The 19,950-nt window shown below is 33.1% G+C and overlaps 1 protein-coding gene across 7 annotated transcripts in view; it reads right to left on the reverse strand.

Annotated features, from left to right (window-relative positions):
• The window catches only part of LOC145277684 (uncharacterized), a 377,033-nt gene that overhangs the window by 300,765 nt on the left and 56,318 nt on the right, over positions 1–19,950 (reverse strand). For 3 of the 7 annotated variants that reach the window (XM_080129368.1, XM_080129365.1, XM_080129363.1), the window contains exon 3: positions 9,421–9,432. The exons of the other annotated variants lie outside the window; for them this stretch is intronic. In XM_080129368.1, coding sequence (XP_079985494.1) covers positions 9,421–9,432 — 12 coding nt within the window. The remainder of the gene's footprint in view (positions 1–9,420; positions 9,433–19,950) is intronic. 7 annotated transcript variants of the gene reach the window in all.

Consider the following 19,950-nt stretch of genomic DNA (forward strand, 5'->3'; position numbering starts at 1 on the left):
TTAAGTACACCTGCTTAAGTCCAGCATCAGAGAGACATCCAAAATAATTGGAAGAAACGTAAAGATAGATTCACACACTGAAAGTTTTATATACAATCTTAGTATGCTAACACCAAGCAAACGCAGGGCTTTTTATTATTATTATTTATAAAAGTAATTTGTTTATGAAAAACTTTTAAAAATAAATTACTTATTTTAGCAGTCGGAGTCAGTTTCTTCCAAGTACAAAATGTCATGAAAATAAAATTGATAACTTTCCAGAAGAAATAAAACACTCACCATCCTCAACCCTACCCTTTCAACTTCCTGTTCCCTGGCAGAAAAGTAAAAGGTATCCAATATAGAGATTCTGATAAGATAAGTTCCCCTACCCCTGTCAGCAATTCTCTACCCTCAGCCAATTCTCACCCCAACGCCAGGTTTACCATCCCTGGTTCAAAATATGATCCCATAAATCCCTATTGAGAATAAAAAAAAAAAAAAAAAAAAAAAAACAAATGAAATTATGGCAGGGAAGCCCCACCCTCATATGACAAGATAAATAAAAACAGAGCACAGTGTCTGCAGAGCTACAATAATTTTATATAAATTAAGATGAAGATAAAGAAGCACTCCCAATCGCAAGTACCTGCAATATCGTGGGAGGACTTGAATTCTGATAAGATATATCACAAGATTTCGTCACAGACTTTTTGAGAACATTAAGTAATTGTAAAGCTGTATTTATACACTGAGGAGGGGGAGCAGCCTTGCCGGGTTGTAAAATACACTTAAATATATTTTAATTCATACAGATTTTGTAGTTATTACTGGGCCAATTCTGTACTGAATAGTATATCATACCTAATATAGTAGTTATTTCAAAAATTATTAAAAAAAAAAAAAATATGGACTTGGGTATCATCAGCTAGAATCGAAACCAAAACATTTAGCATTCCAGGCAGGTCTCCTATCGAGAGATAGGTAAGAAGGATTTAATATTAAGCGACATGAAAGAAATTACTTGAATTTTGGCATGTGCAGAAAGTAAAAAATATGTCGGCAAGTTGAAATGAAGAGTTTGCATTTCAACTTGCCGATATGTCTGCACGCATTATTCATCCATCCAAACAAAGACTTTACTCATTATAAACCATCCTTGGTGTATGATTAATATTTCCTTTTAATTTCAGTGTTATGCGACTAGTAGTCGCAGAGTTTATTGGTTAAATATTTTCATAGACAAACACACACATATATTTGTTTTATTTATATAACTAGATGCATCATAAAAATTTTAAAAATAAAAGAATAGTTCTTTTTAACTATTATATAAAGGAAAGTTGCATAGTTTAGCTGTCTGTCCAACTAAAACTCAGAAACGACCAAAGATACATTTATAAAATATGCATATTCTGATTTAGTATGACATCAAATAGGCTATGGCAAATAAATCGCTGCTTTATATTATACATTCATTTGGAGTTACCAGGAACCAAAATTTATGACTGTAGAACTAGAAAAATATTCTTTCGTTCAAGAAATTTAACTAAAAATAAAACTATAAATACTTTAAAGTTATTTCTGTACTTGTGCAGAATACGAACTACGCTGAAATAACGTTTTTTTTTTTTTATTCGAAATCATATCGGAAGGGTGTTAACTATTCTGTACTTTCACTTCACAAAAACATACCGTGAAAATTGAATTCAACTTAAAAATCCTGTATTTAAAAAAATTAAAAAAATAGCCTGGTCTGTATTCTGCATATGTATTTCCCTTGTATGTCTGTATTCTGCATATGTACCGTTATTTCCCTTGAACCAAATAAAAATCATGGAAATTGAAAAATAAAACGGTAATCTAAGGTATCAGGGCTGGGAGCAAGTAACAGATTCTCATTAATGTTCTAGCAATGTTAGGTAGCCTTGCTGGTTATAAAATTAAATTAGATAAAAACTGACATGGCCAAGTGTCTTAAAAGTTCCACTCAAGGAAAGCTAGCATAACTAAGAATTTCAACAAATTTTTCTTTATACAAAGAGAACTTACAATGTTTTGAACAGAAGCACTCTGTAGCCTTGATGGGCAATCACAGAGATAGTGCCTTGACAAAAACATTGGTCCCCATCATCTCACAGGGTTGGCATAAGGGAGGGCATCTAGCCTATAAATTTTTTTGCCTTAGTTAAGAAAATTACTTCTAAAGAAACCTGACAATAGATAAGTTTAAAAGTTGATGTCTCAAAACCATCCAACACTCTCTCTCCTCTGATCTTGAGCGTGTGGTACAGTGGGGGAAGAGGTGGCTGGTTACTTTTAATGCATCTAAAACCAAGCTCCTATCTTTACATCATAAACGCACTGATCTCCATCTGGCATCAATTGAAATGGATGGCTCTCGTCTTGGGGAGGCTCCATGTTTTGACAAGCTTCTGGGTTTGACCTTACTCCTGATCTGAAATGGAACACGTACATCAAGTCTGTTGCCAAGGTTGCTGGGAAAATGGTGGGATCCTTCTGCTGCTCCAGAAGATATTTGATGCAAGTCTATCTATATAAAAGCCAAGTACATCCAAGGATGGAGTACTGCTGCCACATCTGAACAGGAGCTGCTAAAAACAGCCTATCCTGCCTTGATAGAGTACAAAATAGACTTCGTGGCTTAGTGGTGGGGGATGCTCTTTTCTCTTCCCTGCAACCTCTCTCCCACAGAAAAGACACTGCAAGCCTGTCTTTGTTTTATCAATATTTCCATGGCAAGTGCTCGTCTGAGCTCCAATCTCTGGTCCTCCCTCGCCAATCTTCCATGATAAACACCAGTCTAGCTGAAACCACTGTCAATAATTTTTCCCACTCTTTATCTATGCCTAAATCAAAACAGATTCCATGAACAAAGCTCCTTTCTTAGAAGTGCATGCCTGTGGAACTCTTCCGTTTGCCCGTTTCTCACCTGAATTCAACTTGGATGTCTTCAAGTCCAACATAAACAAATTCCTGATGAACTGCCCCCTTAGGTAAAACACTCAATCAAATCTCCAATACTAACGATTACTACGATACTATCCCATTGATTACTGTACACGCAGTAACTCTTATCCCTGAGTGGCCTCCGGGCCTTGATAAGTAGTGACCACCATGTAAAAAAAAACAAAAAAAAACACACACACCTGCCAGCATGTAAAATAGACATTTAAAAAACAAGGATAATAAACTTTTTATTTAATACACATGGGTGGATTAATCTTGTTGCATCAGCCATTATTGGGTAAAAATGTTACTTTTTATTTTTAGTTAGTATCACCTGTAGTGGGGATTGAACAGTCAACTTCCAAAAACCTCACTTGAAACTAATTGTTATACTTAATGCTTTTCATTGCATCACATGAAATAGGAATAATAATATGAATAATTCAAATAACACACATGATCTCCATACAGAAGGTTATGTTTTCATTCATGTCTGTTTGCTTGTTAGTGTGCAACTCAGCATTCACACCGCTTAATTAATCGTTACCAAACAGTCCAACTTAAAACTTATTTAAATGTGCAGATATTTAAGTCAAATGCAAGATCATAAAAGGTGAAAATCACCTTTTGTGATAACTTCGGTTCTGTTCATCATAGAGACCCTCTACTTGGCCATATTGTAGCCAATGAAATCTTGCATCTTCTGTAATCTAGAACATTGATTTTCAAAAAGTCTGATCATGGCTTAACTTTGGATGGAATTTCAACTTCTGATTTCTCTAAATTTGATGTATGGATCAAATGCTCTTTAATAACAATGCAGAATTTCAGTGATCAGATAGTTTCTCAGTTATCAACGATTCCATGACATCTTCGGTAATACTTCATATAACATGCAGAAGTAAGGCAGAGACAAGACTGACCCATTCTTACATTTATTGAGATTGTCAGACTGACTTCCTCATCTTGGTTGTTATAGTCACATCCGAGTGGTCCTAGACATTGTATCAAAGTTTACAGTTACCCAAAGGTGCCGAGTTCAATCCTGAACGAAGGCAGTGAAAAGTAACATTCAAAACAGAATCAGCAACTATGTCCCAGAGCCTAGTCGGAACACGGTACCCCCCCCCTCCGTAATAATAATAAAGGGTTGGGTTCGAGACTCCTAACAAACGGTTCCCCAGTTCGATACAAAACACCTGATGAAGGCCGGAGGGCAAAACAGCCGAAACGGTGTGACTATAACAACCAAGGTGAGGAAGTCAGTCCGACAATCTCAAATGAAAACACCTCATCTCAAAAATACAGACAATTACCATTCTTACATTGTCAAGCAAAGATAAGCAGCCTCACGACAGATTTATTTTCTCATTATTAGATTTAGTCTTCTCTAATAATGAGCATGAAAGAAATTTCTTAGTTCATGAATATTGTTCGAGCTGATTGGACCAGTGTTTATACCTGGTTTTGTACTAAGCAGAACAGATGGTAGATGCCACTCCCATGACAAGATGCTAGTCTTATCCATTAGACTAGTACACGTCTATACACCTGGGTGGAGTGTTTGTTTACAACACTGGTATCCCCAAGTAGTTAATCATCTTACTACCTTTGATCTACAACAATAATATATATATATATAAGACACATTATGTACTAACTGTACCAACCGAACGCTGCTAGGGATCCATTACATTCATATTGGTTTCCTAAATACTTGGATGCTCTATATCAAATATTTTTTAAGTCTAATATCTAAACTGACAAAGGAACATCAACTAAAACAAAATTATTTCTCTTGGATGATTTTTATTTTTAGGTGTTTATTTAAGAAATTCTCCGTCTTAGAAAAAAAAAAAGCAGACTATATGTTTGTTAATTCTGCATTAGTTTATTACAAATAAAATGGTAGAACAATAATAAAAGAAAATTAGTCAGAATGAAAATTTTGATTTGTCAGTTTAAATGCTATTTAGGTTTAATTTTTAAAATTCGGGCAATATAATTTTATATATTAGATCATACTAACGTTTGTATTATTAAATGAAACGGTTATTTTATCTGTAGGGCTTGAAACATAGAAAAATTTAAAAAAAAAAAAAAAGAAAAATGAAATCTACATAAGATTCGAACATGTGGCCAAAAAGAGGTCATCTTTAACTGACATCATCTTAACAATTTAACCAATATTGAAGCAAATTCCAAAGACACACATAATTCAAATCACTTGCATTGTGTACAATGTATGTACGTATATTTACATTATCAAACCATGTGTTTGATGCATGTCAACAGCTTGTAATGTAGCAATACTTAGATGTGGGTGTATAAAAATTAGGTTAAAAACGGAAAATTCCACGTAAGGTTAGTTAAGGAAATGGAATTTTCCATCATTGAGCAAGTTAGATTGACGTATTAGTAGTTATATCATGGGGGGGGGGGGGTAGATAGACTTCTCAACTCCTGTAAATTAGGCAAAATTACTGAACACGGTTTTCCACTCTCCCTCCATGCTAAAGGGTTTGGGAGGAGAAATGTAGTTCATTTTTATATAACTGCTGCAAATCACCGTAAGAAGTAGATCAGATACCAGAGCAAATAATGGAGTTTTTCGTTGTTCTTTCTACTTGTTTATATAATTCCAGGCATAAAAGGAAAAGAAAATAAACAATCTCTATAACTCCTACATCAACCTTGCCTAGGACGTTGCTGTCCAACTACTATGCGTTAGACAGACAGTCTTTTCTGTCTGCAACACAACACTGGTCAGTTGCTGACAATGGAGTTCAAAGAACAACCTAGGCAATGTTGTGAATCACTTCTGACCACTTATGTTACAAACATCTTATTGGTTGCCAATTAACTGGTACACATGTTGAAGATCGTTCAAAATGAAACTCGGGTTATCATGGAAACAGAAAATGGAGATCAGAGAAAATACCCATGAATGCAACAAACAATAGGATCCAACCTGAAAAACCTGATAAAATAAAAACATAGCATAACAAGGAAAAACACAGCAATGAAACACACAAAGAACTAAAAAGGGGGAAAAAAAAACAAATATAGAACAATGAAAATTTTAAGAATTCAAATTAACTATATATATAAAGAAAATCAAAGAACAAATAAGGGAAATCAAAAGAATAATAAAAGAAAAAAAATGTTTTTAAAATTGATTCAAAAAAGAAAAAATAAACAAATATAAATAAGGAGCTCAAGCACCTTTAAAATCAACATAAAAACGTTTGAGGTATCTTTTGGTTTAAAAACAGACTCAAATATTAATATTTGTTGAAATGATAAATACATTTCAACATATGTGATTTGCTATTTAAGATTATTTGTCAGGGAGAGATATAGAATAAATGATTAACGTTTGTTTATAAATATTAGTTTTATTTTTTTTAATGTCAATATAAAAGGGTATGTGCTTGAGAAATGTCATATGTATATATATATATATATATATACACACACACACGAGTCATTACAAAAGTAATGTCATTTGGTTTAACTCAAAATGTTGAAGAGCTACAAAGACGAAAGTGGTACTATTAAAACGAGCGATTTTGGTGCTCTAGAATTTATTTTGCTACATAGTCACCATTCGCAATGCACTTTTGCCAGGAATTCAATGACTTCTCTACTTTGGATGCACATCCATGCAAGGGTTGATTTCTTAGAGGCTTACACCATCAATATTTGCAACAGAAATGAAATTTTCAGGTCATGAATGCATAAGTCTAGTCACCATAATAATGCAATCCAGTTGGGTGGAATGAAAAAAAAAAAAAAAAAATAGGAGCCATTACTTTTGAAACACCCCTCATGTGTATATATTACATACACACCTTGGTAAGATTTTTTTTTTTTTTTTTTTTTAACGTCAGCACTAATCTTATTTGGGTTTAACTGGTTTCCCCCAAAGGAGGAAGTTCCATGGGGGTATGAAATTCACAAGCGGTCCCCAGTCGCATGTATATCCCTGTCAGGGGAGATGACGACGTCAGGTTTTTGCAATTCTTGCAGGGAGGTGTCAACGTCCTCCGACATACAGCGCCTGGAATTTCTAAATTGGTCACCCATTTTAGCAATGATCAGGCTCAACGTTGCTTAACTTTGGTGATCTGATGGGAACCGGTGTGTCAACGTGATTATGCCGTGTAAGATTGGTAGAAATAAATCCAAAATGCTCTATCAAAATATAATTTATTTTAAAATTTAAAGAATGAAATAATTATATTTATATATATATTTTTTTTTATTTAAAATTTTTTAAAATAACTTTTCCTCACAACAAACAAAACACACTGCAACTGTGAATTAAGGACCGTACCTACAAAGACATCATAAGTGGAGAGTTGTGCAGCGAGCTGTTTATTTACATTACATTTAAATTCTTCCTGTTGGTACGGTTAGGAAAAAAAAAGGTCGCAGGAAGAGAATTCCAAAGGTTAGCAGTTTGAGGAAAAAAACGTAAAAATTAAGAGTAGAAAGCGTTCAAGCATTTGAAGACCACAATAAATGAGTGGAATTTTGCTGAATGTCAGACTGGCCATTGAAGAGGTACCAGTTTCACAAGTTCGATGGAGTATATTTAGGTTGTGCTAATGCAAAGAAAATATCTAGACTATGGAAATTCTTTGTATAGGATGTGGAGGTGCAAAAAGGGTTGTAATTAACCTACCATGAACAATATAGCAGATGTGACACACGTAGTATGAGATAGTAGTCTTAAACCCAAATATTTGTTGCTTATTATCAGTTTTCTACAGGAATCAACTAGATTTCGCATATAGTGATCAGTCTTCTGTATCTCAATGTCATTAACAGGCATTAAAAAAAAAAAAAAAAAAAAAAAAAAAAAATCAAAGAGAAACTGCAAATTCCCTTTGTCAGATGTCAAAAACAACCAGATGAGAATGATTGCAGAAATCTTGGGTCGCTTATTAGAGGATTTACAAATTTTTATTGTATAAATTTCTATTCACTAGGAAGGGACGGCTGCAGCAATATTTAGATGCTGGCGTGTAAAAATAAAGTTTAAAATAGAAAATTCCACATTAGGTTAGTTAAAGAAAATGGAATTTTCCATTAAAGTTTAAGTTATAATAACTTATACTGATAATTGTGTTACTGGAGAAAATACGTGACAGAAAAGCGAGAAAGTCATTGCACCTAGAAAATTATGTGTTGAAGTGTTCAGATGTGGTCTTTCTCCACTCTACAGGGATCAGAAGAGGAAGAGAGAGTTTATCTTGATGTACTTGCTGCAAATTACCGTCAGAAGTAAATCCAATCTCTGAGCAAATAACGGAGTTATTTGTTATTTTTTTTTTTAATTGCTTCTATTATTCCTGCCTAAGAGAAGGAACAATGTCTCTACAACTGCTAAGGACATCGCTATCCAATAATCCAACTACTACATTTTAATGAGAAACAAACAGCTATTTCTGTCAATAAAAAAAATGACTGAAAATTTGTGGGGATTGAACAATTCATCCGAGTGTTACAAACTGTTTTTTATAACAGTAATATATACATAACATTAAGTTAGTGAATTAAGATTCAGTTTTGAATCTAGTTTTAAAGTTCTAATCTCACATGATACTCTAGCTCAATTATGACTTTTTTATAAGGTCTGATCAAAGGGCAAACGACGGAAAACAGCCCTCACTTGCTCCAAATTAAAATAGGAAAGTGTGTTTTGTTTTGTTTTTAATATTCGTCTCCACTTACCAAAACCAAAAGCCACTCGAGGATAAAGGTTAACGAGACTAAATGAGTATCAATCAAGAGATGAGGAACATGATGGGAGTACTATAACATGTAATCAAAATAATGAACTGTTTGATTACTTATGCAGTGGTTTATGACAAGAATTTATTGATACTGGAAGACAGCCAAGAATCAACAAGAAAGCAGTTCTGTAGTAATATGTTCCTATTTACTTGCCTCCTCATGAGGGCAGAGTCAGACACAAGGCCGGTTTTTAATGTGGGGAATTCCATCTCCCCAAAAAGGGATATTCTGGATTGTTCTGCAGTAATGTTTCATAGACAGGAAGCAATTGGAAAGAAAGTTTGTCCATGGAAATTTCACTTAATACTTTGAAAGGGAAGTCACTTTTCTGCTGATGTAGCAAGGAGTGTTCTTGCTCTGAATGTTTTATAATGAGGAGCAGAGACTGAAGCTCAGTTAAACACCTTCCACGGAAACAAGAGTAGAGAAAGGATAGCAATGTTTCTTCTGTGAGAAAAGGGATTGTAGGGAAAAGAGATTACCATCCACTAGATTTCCAAAACAATTTTGAACTCTGTCAAGGCAGGAAATAGTGTACTGTGTGCTACCTCCCCAGATATGGGAGCAATATGCCATTTTAGGATGTACCTGACTTATATAGGAAGTACCCTTTTGTGCAGTTGCAGGAACAAAAAGGAAAAACAAGGAATCTAAGGTTGAACTTACCCCACTGGAACTCTAGAAGTACAAGAGGAGAAAAAACAAATATAAATATTTCAAAATAAACAAGAATTTTTTTCAAGTACAACGTCATTATTTCAGAGGAGAAAAATAAAATTGGGGGTTATCAGCTCCGAGAAAGCCTCTCTTTGCCAAATGAAGTGATCAGGTGCTACTAGTGCTGTGATTAAAGATATTTCAAAACAAAACAAAAAAAAAAAATTCAGGATAAAAAAAAAAAAAGCAAGCTGCAAATATTTGTCTTCAGGTGAGAACAGGTTGGCATGTAATTAGTAAACATTAGTGATTTGTTATTCAATTGGTAAGAGGTAGTGGCGTGCAGTGAGAGCAGGTGGCTGACAGGGCAATGATCTCGGACATCCGATCATATTCAAATTATCTCCCTTTCCTAGGTTTCTAATAGGATTTACACTAATGTTTGGGAAATAGAACCAAGGAGTAAATCCTGAACATCAGATATCTGCACACCACATGATTAATATTTGAAATTAGATTTTTTTTTTTTTTTTTATTTGACTTAGTATTATTATTTTTAATTCTTAAAATAAAATAGTTGGAATTTTGAATATTAGTAATTTTAACTAAATGTTTAATTTGTTACTTAGTGACACACAGCAAAATTTGGCAGCAGTCCTCAAGTGCACTTATAAGATTAAAACAAAAAAAATATACACTCACAAAAATAGAATTTATGTAAAAAGTAGCAGTCGACAGTAGTGATACCACAACCGATATATTTTTGTTCATTTTTGTAAATTGTTTGGATTGAAACAAGCTGGGTTTGTCTGTTTTAATTTTGCAGGATTTAATGCTGAAGCAAAATTGTTTATAAAGAGTTCATTGTATACAATTATTATTGAACACAAGTTGCTATTTTACTCATAGCCGAACAGAAATGTTCAGTCAATACTTTTCTCAGCAGTATTAATGCTTAACTGAACCCCCACAGTTGGAATAAGATTCGAGCTCAGCAAAGCTAATTCCATGGTTCTTTGACAGAGAGAATAATGACGTTCATATGACAACAAATGGAGATTATGGTAATGACGGATACAATGCCGGCAATCTTTGTTAGAAAATCGGGTTATAATAATATAGGTCAGCGCACGTGGTTAAGGAATAAGTAGTTATGTAATGAACAGAAAGTCACTTTTCAGAAGTGATGGAATAGAGTTATACATAGTAAAAAAGAAAATACTTTTCAGTTTTGTTTCAGAGAATAAGCAGATCTGTTAAAAAAAAAAAAATAATAATAATAAAAAAAATAAAAAAATAAAATCTCCCCTCCTACATGAAACGAACTGGGGTGGGGATGTTAATACTGTGTAATGCTCTTTGAATAATTAAAATGTAGATGTGGTCATATTATGCAGAGTGTTACACATAGTTGGTCATTGTGACAATGCTATGCTACAATTCCTACTACTAACGACACCAGACATCCCAAACAAATGCTACGTGACACGTGCTGGCCATATTTGTTACGTGGTTGTAATAGAAATCATCACTCTTAAAAATAAATTGAAGTCCAGAGAATCTTGCTTAATGACTATAGATACAATTTAAGCCGAAACTAAAATGTGGAGAATATTTTATTAATCGATATCTACTACCCATTATAATTTCATAAAAATCTGAGGTCTCTTAATTTTCAGAAGGCTTACACTCCCTCTTTTCATAAAACTAAATTGAACTAAATATAACAAATATTACTGACGTATGTCTAGAAGCCGTTTTCCAATATAATGATCAGTTCATTAGTTTTGGGAGTGAATCTTATATGTAGCAATATATAAAACATATGCATATACTCAACTGTAAAAAAAAGAAGAAAAAAAATAGTCTCTCTCGCATATATATATTATTTACCTATAGTTTATTACACCATTTTGCTAAATTTTCAAATTTAAAATTCGATTATTTATGGAGAAGAGAATATTTGTTAACATGTAGCCCACAGAGAAGCTGCTTAGCTAGGATTTTTACCTCGGCACCAAAAATCAACAGTCTAGATCATTCTTGTAATGACCTTTTCCCCGTTGATTGAGTCCTACACAGTTTTAGGAGGCCCACCCTCCTAGGCTTTGCCTTCTCTCTTTGAGAAAGCATTAGTTTATTGTTAATCATCTGAGGTGGTGCTCCTACCAGAGAATACAGGCGCAGCTACCTAGGCACTTTTTGCAGGTCAGAGAGCACCGACTTTTCAATTCCACTTTCCAACCCTTGTGCCACATTTCTCAGCATGAGAGAGAAATACAGAGAAGCAATCTTATTAACATGCTCCACGGATGGAAAGTTCTTAGCATAAAACAGTTGATGGATATTCCATTTAATATTAAGTGCCTGCAGGAATAAAAAGTTATTTGCCATTGTGGTAAAAAGAGAAATCCTTATTGTGAATATTTTACAAGGAACTAGATTGACGCTTACAAAAATGGTCGACCTGATTATTCAACTGTAGAGTAATTTTTGTACAATGTTTTTTCTTCATTTTTTTTCTCTTTTACCCGATGCCAACCTGTCAACTATTTTCAGTATTACTTACATCTGTTAGATCCGCAGCCAACAACTAAAAATACTTTTGCGTCAAAACCCTACTTAAAGCACCTCAGCAACTGACAAACTTGTAACAGAGAATGTGCATTTTTTCGAAGATTGGTAAGCAAACGGTATATATTATGCTATATGAGAATCACAGAAACAGTTTGTTTTCAGATATGCTCTAATAAAGATAGAGACAAAAAAAATATGGTTTGAAAGAAATCACATCTAAGATTTTAGGATGTTTTTTTAAACAGTCTTTGATAACTTAATTACGATTCTAATTTTATGTCATACAGACTTGCTTTGTGTAGAGAAATGTATCCAATTTTAGTGAATTTCTTTCATTTGGATTTTCAAATTTTATTGCCTTCTAAACAGAACTAGGATAGCTATCTTTATATACTGTCAAGAATGATAACTCCATCAGATTAAAATCACAACTTAATCGGATTGAATTATCGTCCTTGGAGTTTTACAGCTAAAGATCGCCATACTTTTTGTTTGAAAATCTTCAATATAATTTTTTTTTTTTTTTTTTTTTTGCAGCTTGATAAACTTCATTGCGTGGACACGGTCAAACAACCTGCTTTGATTCTTCTCGCTAGCCACCACATCTGTTGAAACTCTCCACCTTACATCTCATGGCCTTCACAAAACGTGGAACTGTACTTTAGATTTCTGAATCTTTTCATCCGCTCTAAATAATCATCATACATGGTCATGGTTGGACCAACTCTTCCCAACAAGTTCACTATGGCCTGAACACTGGCTGACCAGGCACAGTGAGCTAAGGCTGCTTCCATTATGAATGTACGCCATTTGTAGTTCCAGTGATGAACCTTGTAAAGGGGAGGGGGCCAGAAACAGATCAGCATCCTGCTTCATTGTTCGGAGACAGATTTTGAGTTGGTCACCGCAATGTTTTTTTTTTTTCAGTCTGGTCGCTACAGCCAACTCAAAACCTGGCATACACGTAATTTTTTAATATTCCAATTCTTTCCGCTTGTCAATGGTTTCCAGCTCCTAAACCAAACTGTTAAAGTGTTTTTGACTATAATGAGGGTCTGACTCCAATGATTTTGACGATCGTTTTTATAACCAGTTATAATAACCAACCAATTAGAAGCTTCAAAAGTTAACATAAAAAATGTCGAATTTTGGATTCAATCAGTTTGCCATCGTCTGTCATGAACCTGCATTTGATTCTTTGCCGCCATCTTTGTTACTAGGAATTAATTAACACTCAAGCTTGGAACTACATTGATTCTTCGCTGATTTGATTTACTGCTGCCATCTTTGTTCAACATAATGTCTCAACACGTAACACAAACAATAACAGATGTAAACATCTGCTTACCACCATTAAATACTTGCGAAATAAAATATTTTCGATTTGCTAGCCATATTATTCAAATAAGAAAGAAGACGTGAACAGATATTTTCCACCTTGAATAATATGGCTTACAAATAAGAAATAAATATACATGGCACTTCAGTTTTTCAGCACGTTGAGTGCATTTTTATGCACTGATGAAGACTCAAGAAATGATATCTTTTATATCATAAAAATGTGATGGAGGAAGGGAGAAACAATGAATTTAGGAAAAGTTCTTCCATGAATTTATTAAGGTTTACATGGCATTAAATTGAATTATATACATATATACGTGCATACAGATACCAATATCGTCAACCTACTTGTTGACAAAATATAACATCAACATCAACCTACTTGTTGACAAAATATTCAATGTCAGCAATGCTGATGGAATGGTTTCAAGTGCGGTTTACAATACCACAACATACACTAGTAAAAAATGCATAGACAAGCAGAGGAAAAGTTATGTTGCTCAGCCAAGCAGCAGGTGTAACATAATCGAACTAATATTCTAGAGAGATACATAGACAAATACAAGGAATTCCTCACTCCTAAGCTGAATATTTCTATGTCATGATACAGATATACATGGATGCTGAAATTTGATACCCAAAGTTTTAAAATGTGTGTTTGTGTGTGCGTATATATATATATATATATATATATATATATATATATATATATATATATATATATATATATTATTAGCCAGCTGCCTAGGATAATAAAATACACTTAAATGTATTTGGATTCATGCAGAGTTCCTATTTTTATCATAGAGCTAATTCTATCTATTATTATATTGTACCAAATATATAGTAGTGATTGCAAAGTAAAAAAAAAAAAAAAAAAAAGACTTTGGTGCCATTAGCTAGAATAGAAACCAAAACATAGCTCTCCAGCATTATTTGTTACCATTTGTGCATTTCAAAACTTAAAAGTAACGTTGTTAAAATGTAGAAATGTATATTTGCTCCTCCACTGAAGATACATATTTAGTCAACTTACGTCTGCCAAATTCCTTTCTTTTTTTTTTCAATTTGAATCCTTAGCAGCTATTTTTACTAGCTAAAACCCCAAATCAAATTCGTTCCACAGGTTAGAGGCTCCTATATATCAAGTTTCTAGTTTGTAGACCAAAAATTGACAGATTAGTTTGGTAGAGACTCTTCCCAACACAAATAAGGTCACTTATTAGTGGCCTGGCAAAGCTAAGGGGAGACAACCAAGCAGAAAAAAAATATATACACATATATATATATATATATATATATATATATATCCTTTTTCGGCAATTTTATAAGTTTGAAATCTCAGCGACTATCGATCAGAATTTAACAAATGACCTGAATTGTGTAGTAGGCTATGTAACATTTTCCCTCAAGGTCACATTAAGAGAATCATCCATTATCCAGAGCCTATTTTTGGCACTTTTTTTTTACAGCCATAAATTGTTTTAAGCATAGTCATTTTTTTCCTAGTTTTGCAGATGAATTACAAAATACCTAATATTTTTCCAAAGCCTCTGGCCTTGATGGGGAGGAGACTAAAACTTGCTGCTATGGTTTCAAATAATTTTCAATAACAGCAAGAGGAAACTTGATTACAAATATTTCTCATGTTATATCTCCCCTCTTTGGTTTTCATACATAAAGTAAATTTCACAATGTATAAGCATTATTTGATATCAAGATATTCATAATCGTACCCTATTCCCAAAAGAGAGGAGATATAACATATGAGAAATATTTGGAATCAAGTCTCTCCTTGCTGTTATTTAAGATTATTTGAGACCATAGTATCAAGTTTTAGTATCCCCTCCATCAAGGCCAGAGGTTTTGGGGGAAATATATACTAGCAGGTCGCCCAGCATTGCCCAGTCGTAAAATGTTTAAATATATCTTCTATGCACATTTCTTATTATAGAGCCAATACTCTATCAATTATATTATGCCCAATATGTAGTAGTGATTTTAAAAATTTAAAAAAAAAAAAAAAATTAAAAAAAAAAAAAATTTTTTTAATGACTTCGGTGCCATCAGCTAGAATCGAAACCAAAACATGCAACTCTCCAGCCTAATTTGTAACCATCTGATCTAAATCCATATGTAAAAACTTTAACACAAAAAAAAAAAAAAGCATTAATTAAATATAAATGTATATTTGCACGCGTGTAGATATAACATATTTAGTCGACCTATGCCTGGCAAGTTCCAATTCTTTTTCAATTTTGACCTGTTAGCAGTTATTTTTACCGTCTAAAAACAAAATTGAATTTGTTCCAAATCCCCTACATATCAAGTTTCTGTAGACCAAACATTGAGAGTAGTTTGGTAGAGACCGTTCCTCACACAAACAGACAAGGTCACTCATATAGAGAGAGACTGTTACAATGCATTTTTGTAAAATAGTCACTACGAATGAAAAGAGATTACATATTTTTTTTCTGAAATAATTATATAAGATGTTGCTAACAAACTTTGGTTGTTACAATGTTCAAATGAAGTTTTGAGAAAAGCTCATTGTTAACGTTCCCATGGTAAAAGAACAAAGACTTTAAGAGAAAAAGAGGATGTAGATCGGGTGGCAATAGATGGAAAAGCTGCAGAAAAACAGTGGTGGCAAATAAGAAATATAAGGTTTTACGAATATGAATATAGTTAAACGAACCAATCAAAATATATTTGTTCAGCTTTGATGTTTATGTCCTTATTCATACCCGTATGTTATCTTACTTATCCACTATTCCATAAACTAAGGAGGTCATATATATATATATATATATATATATATATATATATATGTAGTCATCCACATACAGTACTGTTTCGTTGTATCACAACTCATCAGCGAGGATTGAACTTAGAACCATAGCGTTTACAGTCGGCAGTTCTACCCATCGACCCACAGGAGTGGTGCCCATAAATAAGCTCCACAAATCTCTTTTTTAAACAAACATTCATCCACTACTTTTATAGTGCTCAAACTGCTTGTTTACAAACAAACAGCGAATCTGGCATTTTTCAACCAATATATATAACAGGCTCATTGAGTCTTTGACTATGGATACCCACAAAAGGGTGCCTGCATGTGAAATCTCCTGATACGACATTGTTAAATACCAGTGGCAAGGTAAAGTGCATGTACAGGACAACTGGAAACAAATGCAGAGATAAGCAGAGAGCACATACAGCGCCTAGAATTCCTAAATGGTCACCCATCTGGTACTAACCAGTCTCAACTTTTTATATATATATATATATATATACACACACACACAGTACTTACATATACCTTTTTTTTTCTCTCCCAACTCGCATTTAGGTAACAATGCACTTTCATAAATTGAATTCATTAAAAATGTATCGCAAAAACAAATATATACTTATATATACTATATATGACCTACCTCGAAAATAAAATCTTCTCAGATCAAAAAAAATAAATCCACTATCTATGCCCAATATGTCGACTATTTATTGCAGCAGAATCAGTACAAGACATTAAAAAGACTCAAACTAAACCTAGAAAAATACTGTCCTCCAATTCACCCATGAAACAAACATAAATAATAAAATACCATTTCTCAACGTATTAATAGATTCAAGCAACCCACTAAATACACAACTTCAACATATAAAAAAACTACCCACAATAACACAATACTCCTAAATTACAATAGTGAATGCCCAGAAAAATATAAAACTGCCCTTATAAAAAAATGGGATCCACCGCTCATTATAGCATCAACCCAACAAATATTTTACAAAGAACTAACATAAAACAAACCTTAATAAACAATAACTTTCCCAATAAAATCGTTGATAAACACAAAACTCCACAATAAAAACATAAACGAGTCTAAATAAAGACTTGCTGCCAAAATATACAAATATATATACTTATATATAAATAATTTGCCTTCATTTATAGTTCTTATCTCTCCACGAGGGCAGAGTTAAACAAGGTGAGTTTTTTAATGTAAGGAAAATCCAACTTCTAACAGAAGCAATTTGGATTGGGATTTAAATAAAATGTCTGTCTAGAAGAATCTCTTCTCACTGAAATGATTGAGGACAGAAAAACAAAAGTGTAGTATCAGAACAGATACTACACTTTTCTCCTAGCTAAAAAAAAAAAAAAAAAACTCCAATCAGTTTCAATTAAGTCAAAATAAGAGAAAGCTACAAGTGCATAAGTGTGGGTGGGGGAGAAGGAGACAAAGTTATTCTTTGATAAAACAAGAGCCATCTAATTCCTCTATACATATTGTCTGAAGTTTTCACTTTCACTGTAAAATTAACTTTCAGTTTTCATAGAAAACTGTCACAAGAGGGAAATAAAGGTTACATATGACGGCGAGTGGAAGCGAGAAAAAAAAAAAAAGAAAAAAACAAAGGAGGGTGGAAAAGAAATAAAATCGCGTCAGATAACAATAAAAAAAAATTAAGATTATCCATTTGACAGAAATAAGCACGTTTTATTTATAAAGTTTTGAAAATATATGAGGATTCATCAGGATGAAACGCGGAAAATTCTGTGTAGCTTAATTGCAATATATATTTTCAAAACTTACTACCTAGGTCTACTTGTGTAACTAGTACTGTCGAAGTATATCCTGAAAATATTTATATAAAATTTTATGTAGATGCCTAAAATAAATTTATATAAAGCCGACTTCGACCATAAGAGGCTATAGAGATTTAAGCAAAACCCACTTTTTCTAGATTAAAGGATAAAAATCTCTAAAAATCGCACATCATTGGAATTTCGTTTAAATATTAAAAAAAGAAAGCAATCTATAGTAAAAAAAAAGGTTCCTCCCTGTAATACTAAACTTCAGAATACTATGAATTAATCAAAAACATTGCTACTGTAAAATTTATGTCAAAATAAAGCTAACACAACTAAAGTTGTAAGCTTAGAAAAAGTATTAACTTTGCAGTTAAGACCGGATAAGAGGGTTTGAAAATTATTAGTCCTAAATTTTAAAATAATGCTAAATCATTTATAACTCAACAATTTCATTACATTTTAAGCTTGTGAAATCTTTGACAAAAGCTTAGAAAAGGAAAAAAAAAGGGAAAAAAAAACAATGCACCATTTTATAAAAACTGTATGTATGCTTCCTGTTGGGAAAGATGAAACCGAATATAATCAACAATTGACAGATTCATATATATATATATATATATATATATATATATATATATATATATATATATATATATATATATATATCTCATCCCGTAATTACTTTTTGAGATTCTATATTCCCTTAAAACTGCAAAAACTAAACATATTACAATCGTTAGTATTCTTATTTCAACGTTCACTAACCCAACCAGCTTAAGACATCAACAAAACAATAATCATTCAAAAGCTATTTAATTCTAATCATTGTCCATGAACATGCTTTAAGCATAGTCATATTCAGTTTAACGGCCATTTTTTTTTTTTAGAAATTGACTTCTAACTTTCCTATCTCTGGCCTGGTCTTATCCCTATTTCTCTCAAGTTCATTCTTATCTCACTCTCCCATATTTTCCTCAGCTTTCACCAATGAACTGAACCGGTTTCCTTAACTCTATATCTAACCCATGAACCGCCATCCATTCTTTCAACATGGTCATAGTATCAGAATCTCCTGTTCTGCACACATTTCTTTATCCTGTCCAGATTTAATTTTCCTCTGAAGTCATCAGATCTAAGCCCATCTTTACACATTCACCATATTCTCTTCATGAAATGCATGCCCTTTACCTTCACTGACAAGGTTTCACTTCCATACATCACACTGAAAATATGCCTACATCATAAATTTATTTTTTTAAATTTTTTTTTATTCAATTTTCTCCCCAAACAAGGCAGTGCCACTTTGAAGTAGGGGTCTACTATCGGAGACATAAGTTGCAGGGATATTATGACGGGAGTTGTGCAGCAAGATGTCTATTCACATTACACTTGAACTACTTCATGTTAGTACAGTTGAGAAAGCAGAATCCCGGAAGGGAGTTCCAAAGTCTTTTCTTAATTTAAATTTCACACAAAGTTACCTGATGGGTCTGGGAGTATTCTTAAATCGGTTTTGTATCAGAATGCGTCTGATAAGTATCGAAAATCGATTTTAAAAAATCCGATTAAAGAAGGAAGTTAACACTTTTATACAGCTTAACATCACAAGTGTATTTGAGAAGCTTTATCACTACACAAGCAGAAAGGCACAGCCTATAAAATCAACTGAAGATTCTTTTTAGACAGGGGTGAATTCAAAATGAAGGTTTCTTTTTAGAGCACAATTGAACCATGATATTTGACTTTTGCGTTTTAAACTTTAAATGAAGCCATTATTTATAGATAATTTTATAAAACAGTAGATTCTCTATGGTGCAATGTAGACTACAATGTATTGTGAACTAAGTCACTGTGGGGAAACAGGTGAATCTTCCTGTTGGTACACTGCAAGGTTGGGGGGGGCTAACTAGAGCAGGCAATCAATTAAAGCAGGCGACAGAGTAAAAAATGGGTGATTTCATCGATTTCGATAATAAAAGTATGGTAGGATGTAAAATTTGTTGATTCTCATTCAATCC

The sequence above is a fragment of the Euprymna scolopes genome, chromosome 6, assembly GCF_053919585.1.
Source record: "Euprymna scolopes isolate OS-2025 chromosome 6, ASM5391958v1, whole genome shotgun sequence".
Lineage (NCBI taxonomy): Eukaryota > Metazoa > Mollusca > Cephalopoda > Sepiida > Sepiolidae > Euprymna > Euprymna scolopes.